The sequence below is a fragment of the Labeo rohita genome, chromosome 12 (assembly GCF_022985175.1).
Source record: "Labeo rohita strain BAU-BD-2019 chromosome 12, IGBB_LRoh.1.0, whole genome shotgun sequence".
Classification (NCBI taxonomy): domain Eukaryota; kingdom Metazoa; phylum Chordata; class Actinopteri; order Cypriniformes; family Cyprinidae; genus Labeo; species Labeo rohita.
Window position 1 is genome coordinate 30,493,121 of NC_066880.1, and position 23,801 is coordinate 30,516,921.

The window sequence follows — 23,801 nt, forward strand, 5'->3', positions numbered from 1 at the left end:
AGCCGCAGCTGTTGTGCGCATGCGCGGCTGAGTTTGAAGCCTGGCTGGCTGCTCTTCAGGATGGCCGCGGATAACAGTGTGCTGATGGCTTTAGTGGTAGAATTCGTGTCTGGACAGGTTGATAGCAAGGCCGCAGAAACCGCTACAGGTAACTCCTTTACTGGTCTCTCTCGTGTTCGCTGTTTCTCGCCAGTTTGATCGCTGCTCTTAACGAAAGCTGTCAGAAAAGCAGCGCGAACGCCGCGTGTGATGCTGCTGTGAGTGACTGCCGTGAGCTAACCGCCACATCCTGTATCACACACGCACTGTGGCTGCTGACAGGAGCTCGACACAACGATAAATCCTTTGTTAGTATTGCAGAGTGTTTTTGCTTCATAAAACACCTAAACTAGCAGTTGCCATGGCGTCGTTTTCTTCATTAAAGGCTTGTGTGATTGTGTTGCTAGGCTGCTAGCGGAGCCCTTCTGTTTACCTCAGTGTGTTAACCCGATAAACTCTGCCGTTTTATACCCGATACGTGAATTTCTAAGGCTTCTAAAAGATTAACATGATCAAAACCTAATACCTTCTGTCATCTGACTGATAGTTTATACTTGTTTAGCAAGTAAATGGTCTTTTAGTGTAATAGTATAATAAGAACATCCACCTTCAGCTTGTGGTTTAGCTTGTTTATTTGCTGTGAAATCTTGTAAGAAGGTAAACATAAGACTAGTCCTTCATATGTCAGGATTTACAGGGTTAAACATAAGTTTATGTCTCTTTTTTAGGTGTCAAGAGTGGACAGTTCACAGTTCTCCAGCTGGTTGAAACATTGGGGTAAAACTTTCTATATTGTTGTCATTGTGCTGAGTTTGTGGGGTCACTTTCCTTTACATATCATAAGTACATTTCAAAAACTTCCCCGGCTCAAATTTTTTATTTTGCTAATATTTTTTTCAGAGGAAAGATAGACGTGTATAGCGATGAAAGCCAAGATATTGAACATCATGGATGAATATTTGCGGAGTAATCCACTATTTTGTAAAGGGAGGGCTTTCTTAGATTCAGAGTCACGTTACGGGGGTTAAAAATGATTTTAGAAATAATGCAGCATCATAATCTTACTTTTACACAGAGATTGGTAGTAAAATATTTCACTAAAATACTTTAGCAATCCTTATTGCATTATGTGCCAATGGTGAACATTCAAAAATGGGGAAATGGCACTTTTCAAGTTTTTCTCCAAAGTTTGCATGCCCGTAACTCAAGAAGTGTTAAAGATATTTTAATGGCCTTTTAGATATTGGGTCTTAACAAACTTTCCTTTTGGCGTCTTTATTTTTAATGCTCTATGAGATTCAGTTCCAAAGATATTGGAATTTCAATATGACTCTAGGAGTAAATTGTTAAAATGTATGTACATTTTCAATGGTCAACAACCAAATGATTTTAGATTCTAGTTCTTCATAAACTCTTCTTTTAAAATCTTAATTTTCAAGGCCCTACATCATTCAGTCCCAGAGATATGGGGATCTCAATGAGGCTCCATGTGCAGATTATTGAATGTTAACTATTTTCAATGGTCAAAAACCAAATATGGGTGAGTTTGAAAAAATTATGCTACTTTTATTTCAAAGAGGAATGTCTGAAAAACAAATGGTATTAAAGCTAGTGATGTATCTTGTTTCTTTCTGTCAGTACAACTGCATTGAACATTCCTGTCTGAGTGACATAAATACTCTTTTTCCAAAGTTCGCGTGCCTATAACTCAAGAAGTGTTAAAGATATTTTAATGGCCTTTTAGATATTGGGTCTTAACAAACTTTCCTTTTGGCATCTATATTTTTAGTGGTCTATGAGATTCGGTTCCAGAGATATTGGAATTCTAATATGGCTCTAGGAGTAAATTGTTAAAATGTATGTACATTTTCAATGGTCAAAAACCAAATGTGGGTGAGTTTGAAAAAATTATACTACTTTTATTTTAAAGAGGAGTGTCTGAAAAACAAATGGTGTTAAAACCAGAGATGTATCTTGTTTCTTTCTCTCACTAGAACTGTATTGAACATACTTGTCTGAGTGACATAAACACTCTTTTTCCAAAGCTCGCGTGCCTATAACTCAAGAAGTATTAAAGATATCACAAAATGATTTTAGATTCTAGTTCTTCATAAACTCTTCTTTTAGAATCTTATGTTTTTTAAGGCCCTACATCATTCAGTCCCAGAGATATGGGGATCTCAAAGAGGCTCCATGTGCAGATTATTGAATGTTAACCATTTTTAGTGGTCGAAAACCAAATGTTGGTCACTTTGTATACAGCTAATACTTGTATTATTTAAAGAACAATGTCTGAAGAAAATATAATGTTGAAATTAGAATTTTATCTTGTTTCCTGCTACCAAAACAATTGCATAGAACAGCATAAATATTAGCAAAATTAAACATTTAAGCCGGGGACCTCTGGTTGAGTTGACATGGAGTGACTCAGTAATATCAGTGGTGATTTTAGTCTGGAAAATCAATTGTGACCCTTATTGATTTCGTATCCTCCATGCAGGTTTAGTCTGACCAGTTCTCAGCCTCAGACTCGTGGCCGAGGAGTTCAGCTCCTGTCTCAGGTCCTGCAGGAATGCTACAGCAGCCTATCTGAGAGAGAAGGTGAGAAGATTCCTGCTTCTTTCCTGATGAAGACCTTTAGTTTTTCTTTGAATTAATTCCACAGAGCTGCACTGATAAGATCTGAATGACATTCTGTGTTTCTTTCGCAAAGGCTGTTGTGACACATCTGATGTGCATTTGTTTGTTTTGTTTGTAGTGGAGGTTCTGTTAGCTTTCTATGAAAACAGACTGAAGGATCATTATGTGATCACACCACATGTTCTTCAGGGGCTCAAGGCTTTGGTAAGTCTGAGCGCTTTTGTGTTTAAACGAGCATGTTCTGTTAGAGTCATGGTCACCTTAATATCACTTATTTGGTTTCTTTTTAGACAAAATGCTCAGTTCTGCCTCCAGGTTCAGCTGTGTCCATTTTGAGATCCATCTTCCAGGATGTTCATGTTCAGGTGAGTACTTTTATTTAGCAAGGATGCATTAAATAGTTTAGAAATGTCAGTAAAGACATTGAACTTTCTATTTATTGAAGAATCCTGAAAATAAAATGTATCACAGTTTCCACAACTGTTTTCAACATTGATAAAAATCAGAAATGATTCTTGAGCAGCAAATCAGTATATTAGAATGATTTCTGAAGGATCATGTGACACTGAAGACTAGAGTAATGATACTGAAAATTCAGCTTTGATCACAGAAATAAATTACACTTGAACAGATTTTCACATAGAAAACAGCTATTTTCAATTGTAATAATATTTAACATTTTTTACTGCATTTTGGATCAAATAAATGCAGCCTTGCTATTTTTTCTAATAGTCGTAAATATATTATGTAAATTACATTATTTCTTATAAGATAAAAAAAAAGTCTGGAAAACTATGTTAAATTTTTTAAATCCATGTATGTGACCCTGGAGCACAAAACCAGTCATAAGTATCACAGGTATATTTGTAGCAATAGCCAACAATACATTAAATGGGTCAAAAGATTGTTCCATGGAGATATTTTGTAAATGTCCTACCATAAATATATAAAAACTTAATTTTTGATTAGTAATATGCATTGCTAAAAACTTCATTTGGACAACTTTAAAGGTGATTTTCTCAATATTTAGACTTCTTTGCACCTTCAGATTGCAGATTTTCAAATAGTTCTATCTCAGCCAAATATTGTCATATCCTAACAACCACACATCAGTGGAAAGATTATTTATTCATCTTTCAATAAAAAATGACCCAGGGTCACATACATTCTGGAAAACAATGCCATAAAAACATTGCTAATTTATCATTTAAATTGTGTCAGATTCTCACAAGTTTACTAACAAAGCATTAGCTTTGATATATTCAATATATCAATGCCGGTGCGGTGACGTCTGACTCTAGGATGTCTTGTTTCCTAAATGACAAGTGTCTAAACTCCAATGCAGATAGAAGACATAAATGTTTTTTCCACTTCTTTTCAACAGTCCTTGATGGTGGCGGAGCGATCATGTGTTTACAACATCCTTATCAGTCTAATGGAGTCCAGAGAGGAAGGTAAAGAACATTGCCATTCTTTTTTTCTTGCTGTTATATCAGTAATATATTTTTATTAATATCTTTGTATTTTTTTTGATCCACAGAGCTGAAGGGTTTGGGTGCAGACTTCGTATTTGGATTTGTGCAGTCAGTAGATGGAGAACGCGATCCACGCAACCTCCTGCTGGCGTTCCAGGTGGCCCAGAACATCATTCACAGGGGTTATGATCTCGGTTAGTGTACAGCATGATATGCATATGACAAATGCATATATATATATAAATACATTTTCTAAAATTATAAAATTGTTTTTTGTTATGTTTTTATTGTGTTTTACTGTGTTAGCTGTATTTTTTTTTTTTTTTTTTAGGTATTTTTACTTAACCAAAATAACCCAAATGCGGTTTGATGTAGATTAATTAGAATGCACATTTAAATTTTTGGAGTTCTCCTTTTTTGCAAATAAACTCTTCATATATATGATTATGATGTAATTATCTTTTTTTCTTTTTTTTTTTGACGTTTCACAAAAGTGAAGTGAAAATAGTTTGGTCAATGATGATTCAACTCATTGTTTTTTTGTTTTTTTCAGGTAAATTTGTAGAGGAGCTGTTTGAAGTGACGTCCTGTTATTTCCCCATAGACTTTAGTCCTGTAAGTACTTCTATTTAACATGTTTGCATTTGATGCTTTCCTCATTGTACCTGAAAATTCAGGAAATTTGTTTGTTGTGGAAATTTGATACCATTCAGATGTTGAGGTCTGTAAGGTTTTTGTAATATATTTTGCAGGAAATCTTTTCTGCTTACCAAGGCTGCATTTCTTTAATCAAAAATACAGTAAAGAATTATGAAATATTATTACAATTTAAACTAGCTGTTTTCTGTGTGAATATCTGTTAAAGTGTAATTTATTTCTGTGATGTGCAGCTGAATTTTCAGCATCATTACTCCAGTCTTCAGTGTCACATGATCATTCAGAAATCATTCCAATATGCTGATTTGCTGCTTAAGAAGAATGGAATGTTCAAAACAATAGTTTTTTGTAACATTATAAATGTCTTTACTGTCACTTTTGATCAACTTAATGCACCCTTGATGAATACAAGTAATAATGTCTTTAAAAATAAAATGTACTGACCCCAAACATTTGAAGGTTAGTGCTATACTACATACTCTGTAGACATTTAAATATATGGGCTCATATTTTTGTTTCTCTGTCTGTGCTTAGCCACCCAATGATCCTCATGGGATCACACAGGAAGAGCTTGTTCTTTCTCTACGGGCTGTTCTTACTGGGACGTGTCAGTTTGCTGAGGTAGGATGCTCTGGATGAACTAAACCTAATTCAGTCTCTTAAAGACCTAAACTCAATAAGTCTTTGTTTGTCATTATACTGTGTATCAACAGCCTGGACATTATAGAAATAGGTCTGTGAATGGGCCTTTTGTATGTGTGTTTGTTTATTGTGTTTTGTATCCTTTCCTTTGACAGTTTCTGCTGCCATTGATCATTGAGAAGCTGGACTCAGATGTTCAGAGTGCCAAAGTGGACTCGCTGCAGACACTGGTACACACTTACTAGATCAGTGCTTCTCAGCTAGTTTTGCTTCAGGATTCAGGTTTTACACTGGTCATCAAAGAATGAACCAATACAGCACCTAAAATACAAGTAAACAACATAGTCAGACTTTGAAATTGATACTGTCATTATCTTGTGACCCATCTTTTCCATATTTCCATCTGCCTCATTTGACTAGCTTGAATTTGTGCCAACCAGGGTTTTTATAGGTAACAAGAACCATCAACATTATTTTTATGACTAGAAATAAAATACACTTAACTGGAATAAAATGAAACATACAAAAAAAGTAGACTTATTTTGTTGCAGCTAGTTGCCAAGGCAAATATTCTTACTTTCATTTAGTTTACTAATATAAGAAATAAAAATTAAAACTATATAGACATTAAAAAAAGCACAATAACAAATACAAATGACAAAACACATCAAAATAACTAAAACCATAAAATTGTAATGAAAACAGAAAATATAAAAATAAATAAATAATTCAAAATATTAAAAACAACTAATAATATCTTTTTTTTTTCTCTCTCTATCCATTTTTTTATTTAAATAAGCATGCATGATTATTGTTTTATTATTTGCATGTAGCATTATTTTTCATCCCTCCAGAGAAAGTAGATCTGTGACCCACCATTTGAGAACCACTATTATAAATCTTACATTTACATTTATGCATTTGGCAGATGCTTTTATAAAGAGCGGTTTACGTTGCAGTCAAGCTACACATTTTATTCATTAATGGATAGCCTGGGAATCGAACCCATGGCTTTGCTTTTTGCCATTGTTTACTGTTTCTCTGGCTAAAGATATCTTCTTAAAAATAAACATATCTTAGTGTTCTAAAAATAAACCCCAAACATTCTTCTGTGTTGTAGGCCGCCTGCGGTTTGACATATAGCCATAAAGAGCTGGCAGAATTCCTTCCAGGCCTTTGGAGCACAATCCGGAGGGAGGTAAGAGAGATCAGCATAAAACAATGGACTCAGGAACTCACAGGTGCTTTTCTCATATTAGTTTGCTCTGCACCACAATTTTCCCACCACTTAATGCCAAGATTTTGACTTTCAAGTGACTAGAGTGTTAACCAGAGGAGTAATTTTAGGTTGAGGGGTCGGCTTGGAAAAAACGCAGCTTCATTAAAGACAATAATGTCATTATTTAGCTCAGTTTGGATCAATGTTGATTCAGTTCAGTTCAATTACAGTGTCAGTGTTGAAAAGTAAATAAATTATGAAACTAATTCAGCTATAAAGCTGAAGCCAATGGTGTATTTTTTTAAACTCAGTTTAGTCCAATGTTAATTCAGTTTGGTTCAACTGAGTTTAAATTTCATCAATTATGAAACAGTTATTCAAAGACGGCTCTACAGAAGACAATAGACTCAATTCAGTTGTTTTGTTCTCATCTGATCAGTAATTGCTACAGATGAGTTTAAAAAAGATTCCTTAAAGGAGTAGTTCACCCACAAATGAAAATGGTCATTTACTCACTCTCCACTTGTCAAACCCATGTGAGTTTCTATCTTTTGCCGAACACAAAAAAAGATCATTTCTTTGTTGTTGTTCGTTGGTAACCTAAAAGTAGCCATTGACTTCCATAGTATTGTGTTTCCAGTGGCTGCCATCAGTTGTTTGGTTGAGGGCGAGTGAATGATGAAAGGATTTATTTTTGGATGAACCCTTTAACCGTTAGGTTCAAAGATGCAAAAATATGCAAACTACATATGATTGCTGTAATGACGCAGACAGCAGCAGCTATATTAGGATGCTGTCACTTTAACACTAGAACTACCACAGCAGCGATTTTGACCAGTTTTATTTTTCCAGTGTAATAACTTTGTGGAAATAAAACCCACATAAGTACAATTCCTTGACTTTTCTTAAATGTATTTTTCATACTAACGTTGTCATTTTATTAAAATTACAAAATATAAATATCTTTTAGTATTTCTATCTTGAATGGTCAAATTAACCATTCACATTATAGACGCCGTCTAATTTCAACTTTTGTGACTTTTTCCCGCTGTTGAGAATGCGCCTCTCTGTTGCCTAGCAACTTTTGTCCTAGTTGTTTTTATATTCTGTTGCTAAGCTAAAATTCCGGTTTGTTTAAAAAAAAAAAAAAAAAAAAGTGGACACCTTCAATTCGACGACTGCTGTTATTCATCTGGGAGCAGTCTAGTAGCTCTTACACATTTATAGGCTATATTTAAAAAAGAATCTTATTTTTTAGGGTGATGACTTCATAAAATATGATGACAGACATTCAAGGCTTTATTTTAAAACATCAAAAGAAGCTTCTAATGTAAATATGACATGGCAATAAGTTCAGTCTAGTATGAGCGGTCAGAATGACCACTATGGCCATTCTAGTTGTTATAGATTTCCGGTAGTTCTAGTGTCAAGAGTGCAAGGATTCAAAATTGATACACAGTTTTCTCCTGTTCTGTTTTTCTTGGAGGGGACTGCTAAAATATTTTGAAAATTTTGTATGGTCTCTGATCTGTGAGTTCATTTCCTGTGTGTAGGTGTTCCAGACGGCCAGTGAGAGGGTGGAAACAGCAGGTCTGTCAGCTCTCAGCGCGCTGGTGTCCTGTCTTTCTCGTTCTGTGCTCAATTCAGACTCAGAGGATGTGCTGCAGGTTTTTCTAAACCTTGTCCTCAAAGGTATAAACAAGTCTAGATGTTCTCTTGGTAGTGTGGATTTAAAGAGAGAGTCCACCCAAAAATAACAATTTGCTGTTAGTTTGCTCACTTTCAGGATATCCAAGATGTAAGTGACTTTTTTTCTTCAATAGAACAGTAAAGATTTTTAGCTGAAGCTGTGCTCCTTGGTGATTTACAACACAAGCCAAACAAAATGAATACATTTGGCTCCTGACAATATATTGAGGCCTTATGAAGCGAAATGATCAGTCTGTGCAAGAAACTGAACATAATTATCTGTAATCCAGACCCTCAGGCGAACAGGGAAATCAGTTCTTTTCTGCAAACTGGTTCCTTTGGACAGTTTATTTCAATGAACTGGTTCACCAGTTTGTTTACATAATGATGTAATGTACACTGCCGCTCAAAAGTTTGGGATCAGTATGATTTTTAATGTTTTTTTTAAAGACGTTTCTTATGCTCAGACTGTTAATTTGATCAAAAATACAGAAAAAAAAAATTATACTGTGAAATTTTATGATGATGTAAAACAATGTTTTTCTATATTAATATACATTTTAATTTAAATCTGTAATTAAAGTTGAATTTTAGAATCATTATTCCAATCTTCAGTGTCACATGATCCTTCAGAAATCATTCTAATATGCTGATTTATTATCAGTGCTGGAAACAGTTGTGCTGCTTATTATTTTTTTGAAACCTGAGAATGATTTCTAAAGGATCATGTGACATTTAAGGCTGGAGTAACAGCTGATGAAAATTCAGCTTTGCATCACAGGAATAAATTGTATTTTAAAATATGTTAAAATAAAAACCATTATTTTATATTATAATAACATTTTACAATATAATAGTTTTTTTTCTGTATTGTTGATCAAATAAATGCAGCCTTGATGAGTATAAGAGACTTCTTTAAAAAACACAAGTCTTACTGATCCCAAACTTTTGAGCAGTAGTGCAGTTATATTTTTTAAGCACATTATAAAACACATTCATTTGGCTCCTTTATTCGAGCATTCGATTCATACATGCACATATCTGCAGCTCTTTGGTCCCAGTCAGATTGTTTCATCAGTTCAGTGGCTGTTGGAGGAACTGAAACGCTGGCTCGTTTCCAGTCGGAGTGACTGTCAGGTGTCTGAAAGTGAGTTTTGATTGAGCAACTTGTATGTCTGTGCTGCAGACGATTCCGTACAATTTTATGAACTGGTTCAACTAGTTTACTAAAAAGAATCTGTTCAAAAGAATTATTCATTTGCGAACCGGACATCACTAGTGCATTTTGTGTTGCTTGATGTACTTTCAGCTGCTGACTTGCATTTTATGAATCACCAAAGACCACGGTTTCAGCAAAAATATGTTTTACTGCTCTACCGAAGAAAAAAAGTCATCTACTTCTTGAATGGCTTGAGGGTGATTACATGTACAGCAAATTTTAATTTATGGCTGAACTATCCCTTTAAACCAAGAATGAAACAAAGGGATAAAACAGCTGATTGTGCAAAATAAATTATGACTGAGCGCTTCTTTTCACAATCATTCCTGGCTGCCTAGTTAATTATCCAGACAAAGCAGACTAATCAGACTCATAACTCCACATCTCCACACACTGTCGTATATTGGTGCGGCCCAGGCTTGTTCTATCCATCACACCTGGTGTGTGTCTCGTCCTCTCAGACTGTCAGCACCATCTCTGCGAGCCAGACCTCAAGCTGGTGTGGCCCAGCGCCAAACTCCTGCAGGCCGCCGCCGGAGCCTCGTATAGAGCCAGTCTGATTGTGTCAGCTGCCGTCATACCTGCCCTCCTGGAGCAGTACAATAACCGGACACAGGTACCATCTTGTCTTGAGCACAGTGAAAGTGTTTTATCTTAGTAAAGGGAAACGAGAAGACATTCACAAGCAAATGTATTTAGTTTAGGAGAATACAAAAAGTACACTCATTTTAATAAACACTTTTTGCGTAATGCACTCTTAGGGCTTTTATTTAATAAAAACAAGCCCCAAATTATAGGGACTCTTATTGTGGAATGTGTGTGCGTTACAATTTTGTCTACTAATTTTAAATGATGAAGGTTGATTAAAATATGCACTTCTACAACCATCAACAACATTACTATGTAAACAACAGAAAATATCCTTAAAGGGATTAGTGTTGCACGATATACAGGTACTTAAAAAGTACAGCGATACCCTGCTTTTAAAAACGGTACGATTTGCATTTTACTAGTACTGGTACTTTAAGAATGTATTTTAATAAGAGCCGTATTTCTGCGTGTCTGTGTTAGTGAAAGTTTTGTTTACTACATACACGCACACGTGACGCTCGCGGTGTTTTCAGCCTCTGCCGAGTGCATGAACACATGAACAGAATCTCTAGAACTGCTCTGAGACTCACTTCGTCAGCATTTTCTTTTGCGGAAATCTATCGTCATATAATGAAGACCCTAAAGCTCTTCACAGCAACCCGTCAAAATAAAAGTTTGGTTTAACTTGACACCAAGAAATATATTAATATATTACTTAATGTAAAGATAGTAAATAAAAAAATAGACTAATAAAAAATATTATTAAAACGATGTTTAAGGAATATTTACCAGACAAAATATTTACCAGGATTTATTTACCAGAAAATTGTAAATAGACAACTCAGTATTTCTGAAAAAAAAAAAAAAATAAATAGCCTATAATAACTTATCAAATCTTTATCAAATCTAATTATCCTTTATAAATTCATTAGACATGCTTTTGATTATTAAAATGTAATGCAATGATTAAAATAGAATCCAGAAAATTAATGTAACACAGAGATTCACAAACAAAACTGAATTTGAGAAAAATAATAAAACGTATTTCATAGGGCCTTAAAAACATGTAATTTTTGTTAAACTTTTAATAAATTGCTGTTAAAGTTTCATGATTTCAATTAATCAGACATGCTTTTTGATAACTCTTTTTTTTAATGTAACCATTAAAACAGAGTCTAGAAAATTGAAATTGAAATTTTGGAAAAAATAAAAGCCATTTAGGGCCCTGTTTATTTTATTTGTGTCTTTGTTTTATTGTAGTTGTCCTTTAGTTTGTTACTTGCATCTAGGTTCTTATTATTAACAACAAAGATAAAATAACAAAAAATGACTGACATAAATTGTCATAAAAACTGATATAAATTGTTGTTGTGAAATAAAATTACTATGTCATGAAATAAGATATGGCTTTATCCTTCAAGCTAACTTACTAATATAGCACAGATCTCTACATACCTGTAGACTCAGTAGTTGTTCACCATGATCCTGTGTAGTGGCACTGGCATGTGATTTATTATTATTATTTTTTTTTTTTAAAGGGGGGATGAAATGCTTTGTTTTAATAGATAAAATAACTATGATCTCCATTTGGATCATATATTGTTCAACTACTTTTTGATATTTTAGTCAGGTATCGTCTCGAAGTCAAAATTTTGGTATCATGACAACACTAAAAGGGATAGTCCACCAAAGACAGTTCTTTGGTTGAACACAAATGGATTTTTGAAAAATGTGGGTAAATCAAACAGTTGACGGTAGCCATTGACTTGCTCTACTATGGAAGTCAATGGCTACCGTCAGCAAGAAGATATTTAAGACTTTCCATGACGTGAAATTTCATTTAAAAATTCCTGCTGCAGATTTGTTCGGATATAACCCAGTGTCTTTACCCAGACATACTGTACTGTATTTCATGCATTTGACCATATCTTTATACAGTGTGCTCAACGGCGCACCCTGCTGGAGGTTCTGCAGGGTTTTGTGCAGCCCACCGCACTTAGCCGGCCTACAGACGGAGGTACGTGAGGAGATAACATGATCAAACTCAATACAGTTACACTACCAGTCAAAAGTTTTGGAACAGTAAGATTTTTAATGTGTTGTTTTTTGTTTGTTTGTTTTTTTGTTTTAAAGAAGTCTCTTCTGCTCACCAAGCCTGCATTTATTTGATCATAAGTACAGCAAAAGCAATACAATTTTAAAAATGTTTTTACTATTTAAAATAACGGTTTTCTATTTCATCTATTTCATTATATTTTAAAATGTAATTTATTCCTGTGATTTTAAAGATGAATTTTTAACGTCATTACTCCAGTCACACAATCTGTCAGAAATCATTCTAATATTCTGATTTGGTGCTTAGAAACATTTATTATTAATTTTACGTTAAAAAAAAACAGCTGAGTAGAATTTTTTTCAGGTTTCTTTGATGAATAGAAAGTTCAGGAGAACAGCATTTATCTGAAATAATCTTTTGTAACATTATAAATGCCTTTATGATCACTTTATCAGTTTAAAGCATCCTTTTTAAATAAAAGTATTCCCAAAAAACGAAAAAACACAAATGGTATCGTGTATAATGTTATAAAAGCTTTTTATTTCAGATAAATGCTGATCTTTGGATCTTTGTATTCATCAACTCAACAGTTTTAAATATTGATGATAATGATAATAACAATAATAATAATAATAATAATAATAATAATAATAATAATAATAATAATAATAATAATAATAATAAATGTTTCTTGAGTTTCTTTAGAATGTTCTCTGAAGGATCATGTGACACTGAGACTGGAGTAATGATGCTGAAAATTTAGCTTTGATCATGCAATTAATTACATTTTAAAATATATTCATATAGAAAGCAGTTATTTTAAATAGTAAAAAATATTACATAATTTTACTGTTTTTGCTGTACTTCGAATCAGATAATGTTTAAAAACATTAAAAATCTTTTGGTGTTCAAAAACTTTTGACTGGTGGTGTATATCTCCTGCATAAGACAACTGTTGTGTTAAGTGTGTATTTGTTGCTACTAGAGTCTCAGCATGTTTAATTTAGTTATATATCACGTTTGAAGTATTTGTTTAATGTGCAGTGTTGATGTATTTCTCTCTGTCTCCTGCATAAACACAGAGGACAGTGTATTGGTTGCGTTTCAGCAGTCTTTGTGTAGCGTAGTTTTCTCTGCACTGACGGAATCTAGCGCCGGTCTACAGGTGACAGCCACACGTGTGATCACTGCACTGGGACAGCAGCCCGGTGAGTGCATACACAACAATTGTGAAAGTATTGAATGCTGTTATACAGCAAGAATGTGTGAAAGTGATCAAAAGTGACAGTAAAGACATTCATAAAGTTGCAGAAGTGTTCTGTTTCATATAAATGCTGTTCTTTTGAACTTTCTATTCTTCAAAGAATCCAAAAAAATAAAATGTATCACAGTTTGTACAAAAATATTGGGCAGCCCAACTGTTTTCAACATTGCCAATAATCAGAAATGTTTTTTGAGTATCAGCATATTAGAATAATTTCTGAAGGATCATGTGACACTGAAGACCTGTTTCTTTCTTGCACCAAATCTGCTGTATTTTTTAATATCTATAGAGCAATGACCTTACATATGATTGGGTTAAAATAATTTAATTGTTAATTTGTTGTCAGGAAATAGTTTGCACTGCTCCACTGTCAAATTTTGCTTTAAATTGTGAAATGTTTATAAAAATCTGCACTGTTAAAACGGTCAAAGCCAGATTAAAGTTGACTGAAATAATCTTAATTATTCAATTTTAATTTAAAATATTTTTTCAGCCTTTAGATGAAAAGCTAAAAAATTAGAAATAAAATTAACTAAAATTAGTTTTAAGTTGAAGCAGTAAAATTACTAATCATAAATAAATAAATATGCAACTAAACTATTAAAACAAAAATAAATTAAACCTAAATATTAAAAAAAGAAAAAAATGATTCAACATTAAAACTAAAAAAAACAAAAACAAAGTAAAAGTATAATAGTAAAAATTATAAAAGTAATTTGAGGGGTGAGAACCAGAAAGGTGCAAGTGACAATTCACCAACTTTATAGGAGGGCCAAAACAGCAATTTACAATAGTTCTGACTTTGTGTACTGATTTCAATTATTTATAATAAAAATGTGTACACTCAAAAACTAAAATAAGTTGCTGAGCACTGAGTAGGCATTTAAATGTAAATGTGTTTGTTGAAATGATAACATGCTCATGGGATGCTCTTTGTTCATCACAGGTTTGTTGACTCAGACAGATGTAGAGAAAGCTGTTGATCATTTAACCAGACTCATTCTGGAGGAAGACGATACTCAAGTGAGGTAGATGTGTTTGCATTTTTACAGGTCTTATTATACCTTTACAGTTTTTCGGTGCTGATATGTCTGTGTCTCAGTTCGGCTGTGGTGGAGTGTTTAGGTTCTCTGGCTCGTCTGCATCCCAAAGCCTTCATCTCCAGGATGATTCCTCGACTGAAGGAACGGATCCTGTCAGGTGGGACCCAGAGTACATCACACACATGTACAAATAACTTTCATGGCAGGTTAAATTTATAATCAGGCTTTTGTGTACAGATGAGTCTAACGCAGCTGTACGTCAGCGGTGTGTGACGGCGTTAGCGTCCGTGTCGTCTCAACCCAGCGTGGTGCAGGAAAGCGCTCCCGTTCTTCTACAGGTGCTCGCTTCAGCCCACACAGGTACACATCCATGTCTATCATTTAAGTGTACGTGATGTTTCGTTTAGTTCTGATGTAATGCTGACGTGTTGTTGTTCTTTTCAGGTAGCTGTGGTTTCTCTGTGGAGGAAGTGATCGCCGTATGCGTCAGTTTGCGGAGGATAGCGGAGCAAGCGCGAGACTCTGAGGAGATTGGACGATTCTTCCATGACATTATCATTCCACGACTTCTAGGACTGTGCCTACAGGCGGCGCTGCAGAGTAGAGACTCGGCTCAGGGTTTGTTCTTATTCTCTGCTGTGTGAAAGTGTTCATTTGTGCTGTTTGTAGGTGTAACTGTGGGTTTGTTCAACAGGTCACTGTAGTCCACTCACAGATGAGGCCGTTCTGTGTGCTGTAGTTCCTGTCATCAGCACAGCCTGCGCTGCCTTACAGTCAGAGTGAGTCCAGCCAAAACAACACACAATTAAATAGAATTTAAGACGTGACTGATTTCGCTTTTAGACGTGTAATAAATATTAGGCCTGATTATTGACACAGAATTCATAAATCATTTTGATTCTAATTCACAATCTCCAATTTGATTATATCGGGTACATTACATGTCAATTTTTCCTATGGGAAACACTTTCAATCTGTAAATTACAAAACAAAACCCCTAGTTGGTACATTACTGTAGTGTTAATTCCGAGTCCAAATTCAAGTGCTGTTTATTTTAGATATAATATAATATTTCTCTTTTTATCGTAAGTTTTTCATGATGTAATTGTTTCTACTCAAATTTGTTGCAAATATAAGCATTTAAATGTTGGCTTTTCATGAAAGATTTATTCAAACATGCATTATTTAATAAAGAACAGGTTCATTAAAAATATCATGAATATGTAATATAGTGCATATATTTTGCATATTGATCTGTAGAGATATTCTAGCTAACTAATGAGCTATGGACACTGAATGGCTTTCCATGTTAGCAACATTGATTACAAGCTGTTTTATTGACATGTTTTTGTGGTTGAAACACTTAATTGAGTTCTTACATGAGAAATGATTCATTTCAGTAAGTTGTACTGTTTCTTTAAATACTTTCTAATGTTAATTCATGCTTATTTTGTGCTATAACTAGTAGTAAAGAGCAAGTGATGATTGATTCACGGCCACAGCAATCTGTCACGCCACATTAAAGAGCATCAGAACACATTTATTGTTTGAATTTTGCTATAAAATCGACAGGATTTGAAAGCTGAGACTTTGTTTCATATCAAAAGTAACAAAGAACAAAGCTGGTTGTGATTATTGGATGGCAGGCGGTCTACAAACAGACTAAAAGATCTCATTTAAATGCCGATATGTTTAAAGAAAAAGATCAAACGCAGTTGATTAATCACACTTATCAGCCCAGCCCTAATAAAAATATACAAATTTCCAAATGCAAGATATTTTGTTTTCTTGCAGGTCAGCGTCCCGCATGGCCGCCCAGGCTGTTTCTCTATTCCTGGATGGAGACGTGTCCTTTCTGCCGGAGAATGCCTTCCCTTCCAAAATCCAGTTGCTCCAGGTGTGACAAGATAATCATGCTCAACCGTCAGGTTTATATTTGTCAATCCTGATAAAGTTCCCTAATGTTTCGGCGGCAGCAGCATCTGTAGATGAATGTAGGGTTGGTTTGTGTGCTGTTTATGAATTGTACTTGTTTTCTCCAGAGCCAAGCAGAGTCTCGGGGTCCGTCTCAGCTGGTGTGTCTGCTGATGGCCTGCGTCTGCTCTCTTCCATGCAGCGTGAGTTAAATCTGTGATGTCTCATCAGAATATTTAAATAGTTCTGGGTTTTTAACAGGCTATATTGTAGGCCTGCACAAATATTTATTTATTTTTTCTTATAGAAATTCTATTTGCATGCAAATTTTTGCTCTGTACTAGTTTGTGGGGCTGTGCAGTTTGGTGAAAAAATGTTGTGTATAGCAATGATTTTATTTTTTAGAAATCAAGGAACTGTGATTTTGAATTTCTAATACTACCAAATGTTAGAATTACGTGTGACATGTTCGTATCGCTAAGCGCCATTCACACAGAATGTGCTTGTGTGTTGACAAAGATGCGACGGTGGCAGTGGAATAGGAAAAACATGCAAGAAGATAGAGGTGAACTTCTGTTAACCAGGGTTCCCACAGGTCCTTGAAATCCTTGAACGTTTGTAAATCTGAAAAAAAAAAATATATTAAGGCCCTGGAAAATAAACATACATAGATGCAGGTCCTTGAAAGTGCTTGAATTTATTTTGTGCAAGAAGTTTTCTGTAGAAAATTCCATATTACTCCCTCTGGTCCGATAATGTGTTATTTCACCAACACTTCGTGGCCCATACTAGCATACTAGCTTGCTTGATTTACCTTACATGAGCCTCAGCTCTTTTCAGTCAGATAATTTTAGAATACAGTATAGGATTTACCAAATATTCAGTTTTATGCAAAACAGAAATCCAACAAATAGAATATGAGATCTGTCATATGGCCCCAAAAAAATCTTTTTTGCATAGCTGTTTGACGCATGAAAACTGGTAACATGATGTAACCTTGCTCTCACTTGAAATGTGTCCCCACATTAGGTCCATGAATTTGATGGTTTTGGACCTGAAAAGTCCTTGAAAGGTCCTTGAATTTGAAGTTAACCAAGGTGTGGGAACCTGTGTTTTTATAATGGGGTTTCATGCATGAGTCACTGCAAAAGACTTGAGTGCAATAGTCAAACGCGCCCATGTTTACAATGGAAAATCAGCGCTATTGAATAAAAAAAACCTGTCTGATATTTCATGTTTGCATCATGGTGGCAGGCTGAAACCTGCTGTTCATAGTTTTTACAGAAGATTTATAGTTAATAATAGTTTACTGGTGTTATACCTTCAGTCATTTAGAATTTGAATTACCTTGACTTTGAGGGTGTTTTTTTTTTTTTTTTTAGCATCTTCCTCACTATTTCTGAACATTTAATATGTGTAAGAGAAGTTTGTACAAGATGTAGTTGTATTTCATGTATCTTTTCTGCAAAGATTTTTAAGTGATTTGTTTAACATTTACATCATGTTGACAACTTCATGTGTGGTGGTTAATTAGAGGGTTAAAAAAAGAAAAGGTTACTTGATTAATTTTGTTGTTACATTTTCAAGTTGACTAGTTAAAAATTGTAAAAAAAAAAAAAAATCTAGTTAGTCATGAATTAGTCTCAATCAGTTTGTTCAACAACGCAGATGAATTCTGGAAAGAACTAAATGACTGTTTTTGAGTGAATCATTGAATCATTCATTCAACAGATTTGTTCAAAATGCTCATTCATTCAGGAATGACTCAAGCAGTTGCTTTTATGAGTCAGTCATTGAATCAGTCACTTGATTTATTCATTCAACAACGCATGAAAAAATTCAAGATTTTAATTTTTTGACAATAATCTTTATCATTAGTGTTATTATTTTGGTTTACAATTAAATAAAAATAATAAACAAAATTATTATTCATTGTATGATTATATTTTTATTGTAATTTCACTGTAAAATAAATATATAATATAAATAATATAAATATAATATAAAAAAATCAAATATTTATTTTACATGGCAACTAAAATTACAATACTAATATTTATGCCTGTCTTAGTTTCTAAATATGACTGACTATAATAATAGTAATAGTTATTATTAGTACACTAGTATATTTTTCTTTAATACTAGATTTTATTTTACAGTGAAATTACAATAAAGCATAATATAAATGATTATAATCATTACTATTGATGATTGTTTTTCATTCATCATTCATCAACTTGACAACAGGTGGAGATTCCAGAGATGGACCGGCTGCTGCTGCAGTTGGAGGATCTGAGCTGCACGTGTCCTCATCTGTTCTCCTACACGTTTGCTGCCAAATGCTTCGCTGGTTTGGTCAACAAGAGGCCGGCAGGTACACACAGGATTAATTTGCTTCCCAAATCACATGCCCTAATTTTTGTGCTACATGATCTAATGGAAGACTGTTTTCAATTGATGTACGTCACTGGAATAATGAATGTGTTATTTGAGCTCTGGAGTTGATTTACCTGATCTGCGCATCACTGATGTTGTTGTGTGTTCAGGTGAAGCTCTAGACGTCGTGCTGCAGAGGGTGATGAAGAGGATCGGCGTGGAGCTGGAGAACATTTCGTCCGCTCAGAGAACACAAGCGTTCACGCTGCTGCTCTGGGTAAAAACCAAATCACATTACTGAGAGTGTTTATCATTGTCTGTCTTACATTGTGATTTTCATATCAGTAACTAGCGTTTACACGACTCCTTAACAAGTCCCAAGATTAGTTTGATCAAATTTAAAGTCATAAACGGTTTCATATAGCATAAATGGCACAACAAAAGCCTTCACTATCCTTTTAAATTATTAAAAGTTATATGCAACACAACAATTTTTGAATAGTAATATTTTTAATGTTTTTTGTTTGTTTGTTTGTTTGTTTTTGGAGTCTCTTCTGCTCATCAAGCCTGTATTTATTTGGTACAAAAGTACAGCAAAAACAGTAAAATTTTGAAATATTTTTACTGTTTATAATAACTGTTTTCTATTTGAGTATATTGTAAAATGTAATTTATTTCTGTGATCAAAGCTGAATTTTCAGCATCCTTACCCCAGTCACATGATCCTTCAGAAATCATTTAATATGCTGATTTTGCTGCTCAAGAAACATTTCTGATTATTATTGTTATTATCAATATTTAAAACAAATCGAAAATATTAAAACAAATTGTGTATGTGTGTGTGTGTGTGTATATGTGTATATATATATATATATATATATATATATATGCACACACACACATAGAACTCAACTTGCTGTTTTCAACATAATACTAATAATAATAAAATCAGAATATTAGAATAATTTCTGAAGGATCATGTGTCTGGAATAATGATGCAGCTTTGAAATCACAGGAATAAATTACATTTTAAAATATGTTCAAATAGAAAGTTGTTTTAAATGGTATAAATATTCCAGAATTTTACTGTTTTTGCTGTACTTTGGATCAAATAAATGCAGACTTTTTAAAAAAAAAAAAAAAAAAAAAATTAAAAATCTTACTGTAAAAAAAACTTTTGACTGGTAGTGTAATGTAAAATGCACAATGTATATATAAAAATAATAAAGAGCATAATATACAAACATAAACACAAAAATATTACACCAAAAACACCAAAGAATGAAGTGTAGATTTTAAAAGAATTGTTTTTAATCAGTTTAATGCCTTTTTCTAAACACTATATGTAGTATATATTTTCTATTATACTACTATATGTAGTTATTTATTAGTGCATAAACCAATTTTAATACATATATTGAATAAAACGTGTTTTGAGTGTTTTAAACTTATGGTCAGTTGATACAGTTTTATAGATATTGTTAAAGTTTTTAAATGTTTTATTTATTTAGTTTATTTTTGTTTAAAATGTTTGTAATTTGTGTTTTTATGTTTATTTATTTTAAAAATCTCTATTTATAAAATTTTTAATTTATATTTTATAAATATTTATATAAATATTTTATTTATTATTTTCATTCGTTTTAGTGTAGTTGTTTTACTGCTTTAAAATTTTGCCTTAGCAGCAAATTTTATTTTATTTACAATTACATTTTACATTTATTCAAAGTGGAAAAAAAAAATGTTCACCTTTGAAACACAAGTGAAGATCAATCTAATATTCTCTAATAATTTTTGTCAATGCAGCCAAAATGTTGATGCTTCAGATGCGCTGTATGAATCAAGCTGTTTAATTCAAGTCTTAGAAGAGATATGATCTCCTTTTTAGATTCTCGACAGATTAAATAAACATAAATATTGATCGATATGTGTTTTTGTTTTGTACAGGTGGCCAAAGCCCTGCTGGTGCGCTATCATCCGCTATCAACAGCCCTGACCGACAAGGTAGTCTCTTCATTTCTTCTCATTTCTGCTCTCGTTCCAGCTGTATTTCAGAGGTTGAGTGTTTGATTTCTCTCTCTGTATTTCAGCTCTTCGTTCTGTTGAGTGACCCGGCGTTAGGATCTCAGGTGGCCGATGGTTTCGGCGTCCTCATGAGCGACTCTCCGGATGTGCTGAATCGCGATTGCCACGCAGACGTGCGCATCATGTACCGCCAACGCTTTTTCGCTGAAAACTCCACTAAACTAGTTCAAGGTTTCAACTCGGCAGAGCAGGGTACCTCCATTACCACTTCCTGTCTCAACCGGTGGTGTGACTGCTTGCTTTGCATCTAAATATATTTTTTTTTTCTCCACAGAGAAGAAGTCTTGTTATTTGAAGGCGCTGTCCCACATTGTCAGTAACCTCCCCAGACAGGTCCAGCTCACGGAGCTTCCTGCAGTGAGTTGAGTTTGTGTACATAAATGATTTTAGATGTGTTGGTTTGAAGTGTGTTGTATTAAATGTGCTGTTCTCGGGCAGCTGCTGCCGCTGTTGTTGGAGGCGCTGTCGTGTGCGGATCAGGCGGTGCAGCTCTCCACTCTGTCCTGTCTGCAGCCAGTGTTGCTGGAGCCGCCGCCGGCCCTCAGGAACCAGCTGGAGGCGCTGTTCTCCCGCATACTGGCCCTCACCACCAGCCCGGCTATGGTACTGAATTTAACACCTTGTTTGATTGTAGTCAGTCTGATAACGCTCAGATAAGTCTGACTTTATCTTTACTCCGGCAGAAAGTGAGAATTGCGTCGCTCCAGTGTGTTCATGCGCTCTCACGTCTGCCTGAACATATGGTAAGACAATCACACTAAAACAACACTTGAAAATCATTTATTTAATTAGAAATACAGTAAAATAGTTGAATATTATTACAATTTCAAATCGCTGTTTTTTTTTTTGTGAATATCTGTCAAAGTGTAATTTATTTCTGTGATGCGCAGCTGAATTTTCAGCATCATTACTCCAGTCTTCAGTGTCACATGATCCTTCAGAAATCATTCTGATATGCAAATGTATTTATTTATTTATTTATTATCAGTGTTGAAAACAGTTGTGCTGCTTCATATTTTTGTGGAAACTGATTTTATTTCAGGATTTTTTTTTGATGAATAGAAAGTTTAAACAAACAGCATTTATTTAAAGTACATATTTCAAATAACATATTTATTATTATATTAAATAATATATTATTTATTATTTATATTATTATATATTATAAATTATATTATTTCATATTTCATGACATTTAGTAACATTATAACCGTCTTTACTGTCACTTTTGATCATTTTAATTGTTAAAAATAATAATAATAAAGTCACTAATATACAGTTTACTACTTCTGTTATGTCTAATTTCAATAAAAATACATAAAATAATTAAATAAAAAAGCTAAAAGATTAAAGATTGGAACAATCAAAATAAAACATTATATAAAAAAATAATACATGTAAAAAACATCTAAATATATTTTATTTATATATATATATATATATATATGTGTGTGTATATTTACATATATATTTACTTTATAAAATAATTTATTTTAAATATTTATTTGTTCTTTATGTGTGTGTATATATATATATATATATATATATATATATATATATATATATATAATAGTAATAATAGTAAAAATGGTAAAAATTTCCATGCTCACTAAAAACAAAACAAAAAAAAAAAAGAAATTTGGAGTTACAATTTTTTTTTTTTTTTTTTTTTTGGAAAGAAGTCTCTTCTGCTCACCAAGGCTACTTTTTTTTTTTTTTTTTAAAGCAAAAATACAGTAAAAAAAATTTGAAATATTATTACAATTTAAAAAACCTGAAATCATTCCAAAATGTTGTTTTTTTTTAAATTTATTATTATTATTATCAATGTTGAAAACCGTGTCAATATTTTTATATATTTAAATTTTCATAATTTTCATTATTTATTTATTTTATGATGAATAGAACATTCAAAAGAACAGCATTTATTTGAAATCGACATATTTAGTAACATTTTAAATATCTTTACAGTCTTTGTTTGATCATTTTAATGCATCCTTGCTGAATAAAAGTTTTTCATTTTTATAATGACGCCCAAACTTTAGAATGCTACTTCTGAAAAGATGTTGAAAGTATTGTATTGGTGTATTGCATTTTTGCAGAGAATTTGGAATGTAGTCTCCTTCCTCACAATTTATGCATAATAAGGCCAGAAGCATGTACAAATGAATCATGTTGAGTTGCAGTTAATAGCTTTAGTATGCGTTTCAGATCCTGCCGTTCCGTGCCAGAGTCTTGAAGGCTCTCGCTGTTCCTCTGGATGACAAAAAGAGGTTGGTGAGGAAGGAGGCGGTGGCGGCTCGAGGAGAATGGTGAGTGTGACGTCTGACTCTGATATTCAGATCTCCGAGGTTTCCACTGACAGAATCTAATGAGGCGTTTGTCATCCGTAGGTTTTTGTTAGGAAGCCCCGGTGGAAGATGAACAGATGAGAGCCGTTGCTGTTACGAGTGACCCAGAACAGAGGCGGATCAGCACTCACAGCCTTTGCTTTTACTCTCTTACTCTGTTTTTTAATGATATGGCATGAGTTTGTCCTGCTGGGCACAGAAATGGCCAAACAAACTGCTGGAACATGAAACTCAATGCACTGACCTGAATCCAGATCACAGGGGTCAATCAGACACACGAGCCGCAGCGCTATCATTCGCTCAATCACGCCGTCTCACTATTGTAGGAATGTTAGTTTGATGATGCAGATCGCTCTCGAATGTGCGTGTGACTGTCCTGATGTCAGTATTTCTGAACTGATGTGTTCATTATCCACAACGTTGGTTGTTGTTCATTTTCATGAGACTAACTTAAAAAGGTCAAACTGACAAAACTGATGCCAAGAATATAAAACAATATTTATGTGTCATAACCTGTCAATAAAACCTTTTGTAAATGTGT

The 23,801-nt window shown here is 33.7% G+C and overlaps 1 protein-coding gene across 2 annotated transcripts; it reads left to right on the forward strand.

Annotated features, from left to right (window-relative positions):
* Window positions 1–23,800, forward strand: mms19 (MMS19 homolog, cytosolic iron-sulfur assembly component). 2 transcript variants are annotated; one of them, XM_051124919.1, is made up of 31 exons: window positions 1–148; window positions 768–816; window positions 2,540–2,640; window positions 2,798–2,883; window positions 2,970–3,044; window positions 4,064–4,133; window positions 4,220–4,348; window positions 4,708–4,769; window positions 5,346–5,432; window positions 5,609–5,683; window positions 6,574–6,651; window positions 8,226–8,364; window positions 10,042–10,196; window positions 12,110–12,188; window positions 13,310–13,435; window positions 14,438–14,519; window positions 14,594–14,691; window positions 14,772–14,894; window positions 14,979–15,152; window positions 15,229–15,313; window positions 16,329–16,431; window positions 16,577–16,651; window positions 18,696–18,822; window positions 18,995–19,101; window positions 20,772–20,828; window positions 20,915–21,101; window positions 21,184–21,266; window positions 21,348–21,512; window positions 21,593–21,652; window positions 23,121–23,221; window positions 23,303–23,800. In XM_051124919.1, exons 1-31 carry the CDS (start codon window positions 61–63, stop codon window positions 23,331–23,333), a joined length of 3,057 nt encoding a protein of 1,018 aa, XP_050980876.1. In that variant the 5' UTR covers window positions 1–60; the 3' UTR covers window positions 23,334–23,800. The 2 variants fall into 2 exon arrangements, with proteins under 2 accessions (XP_050980876.1, XP_050980877.1); XM_051124920.1 differs by having other exon boundaries at window positions 21,187–21,266.
* Window position 23,801: the final 1 nt, after the last annotated feature.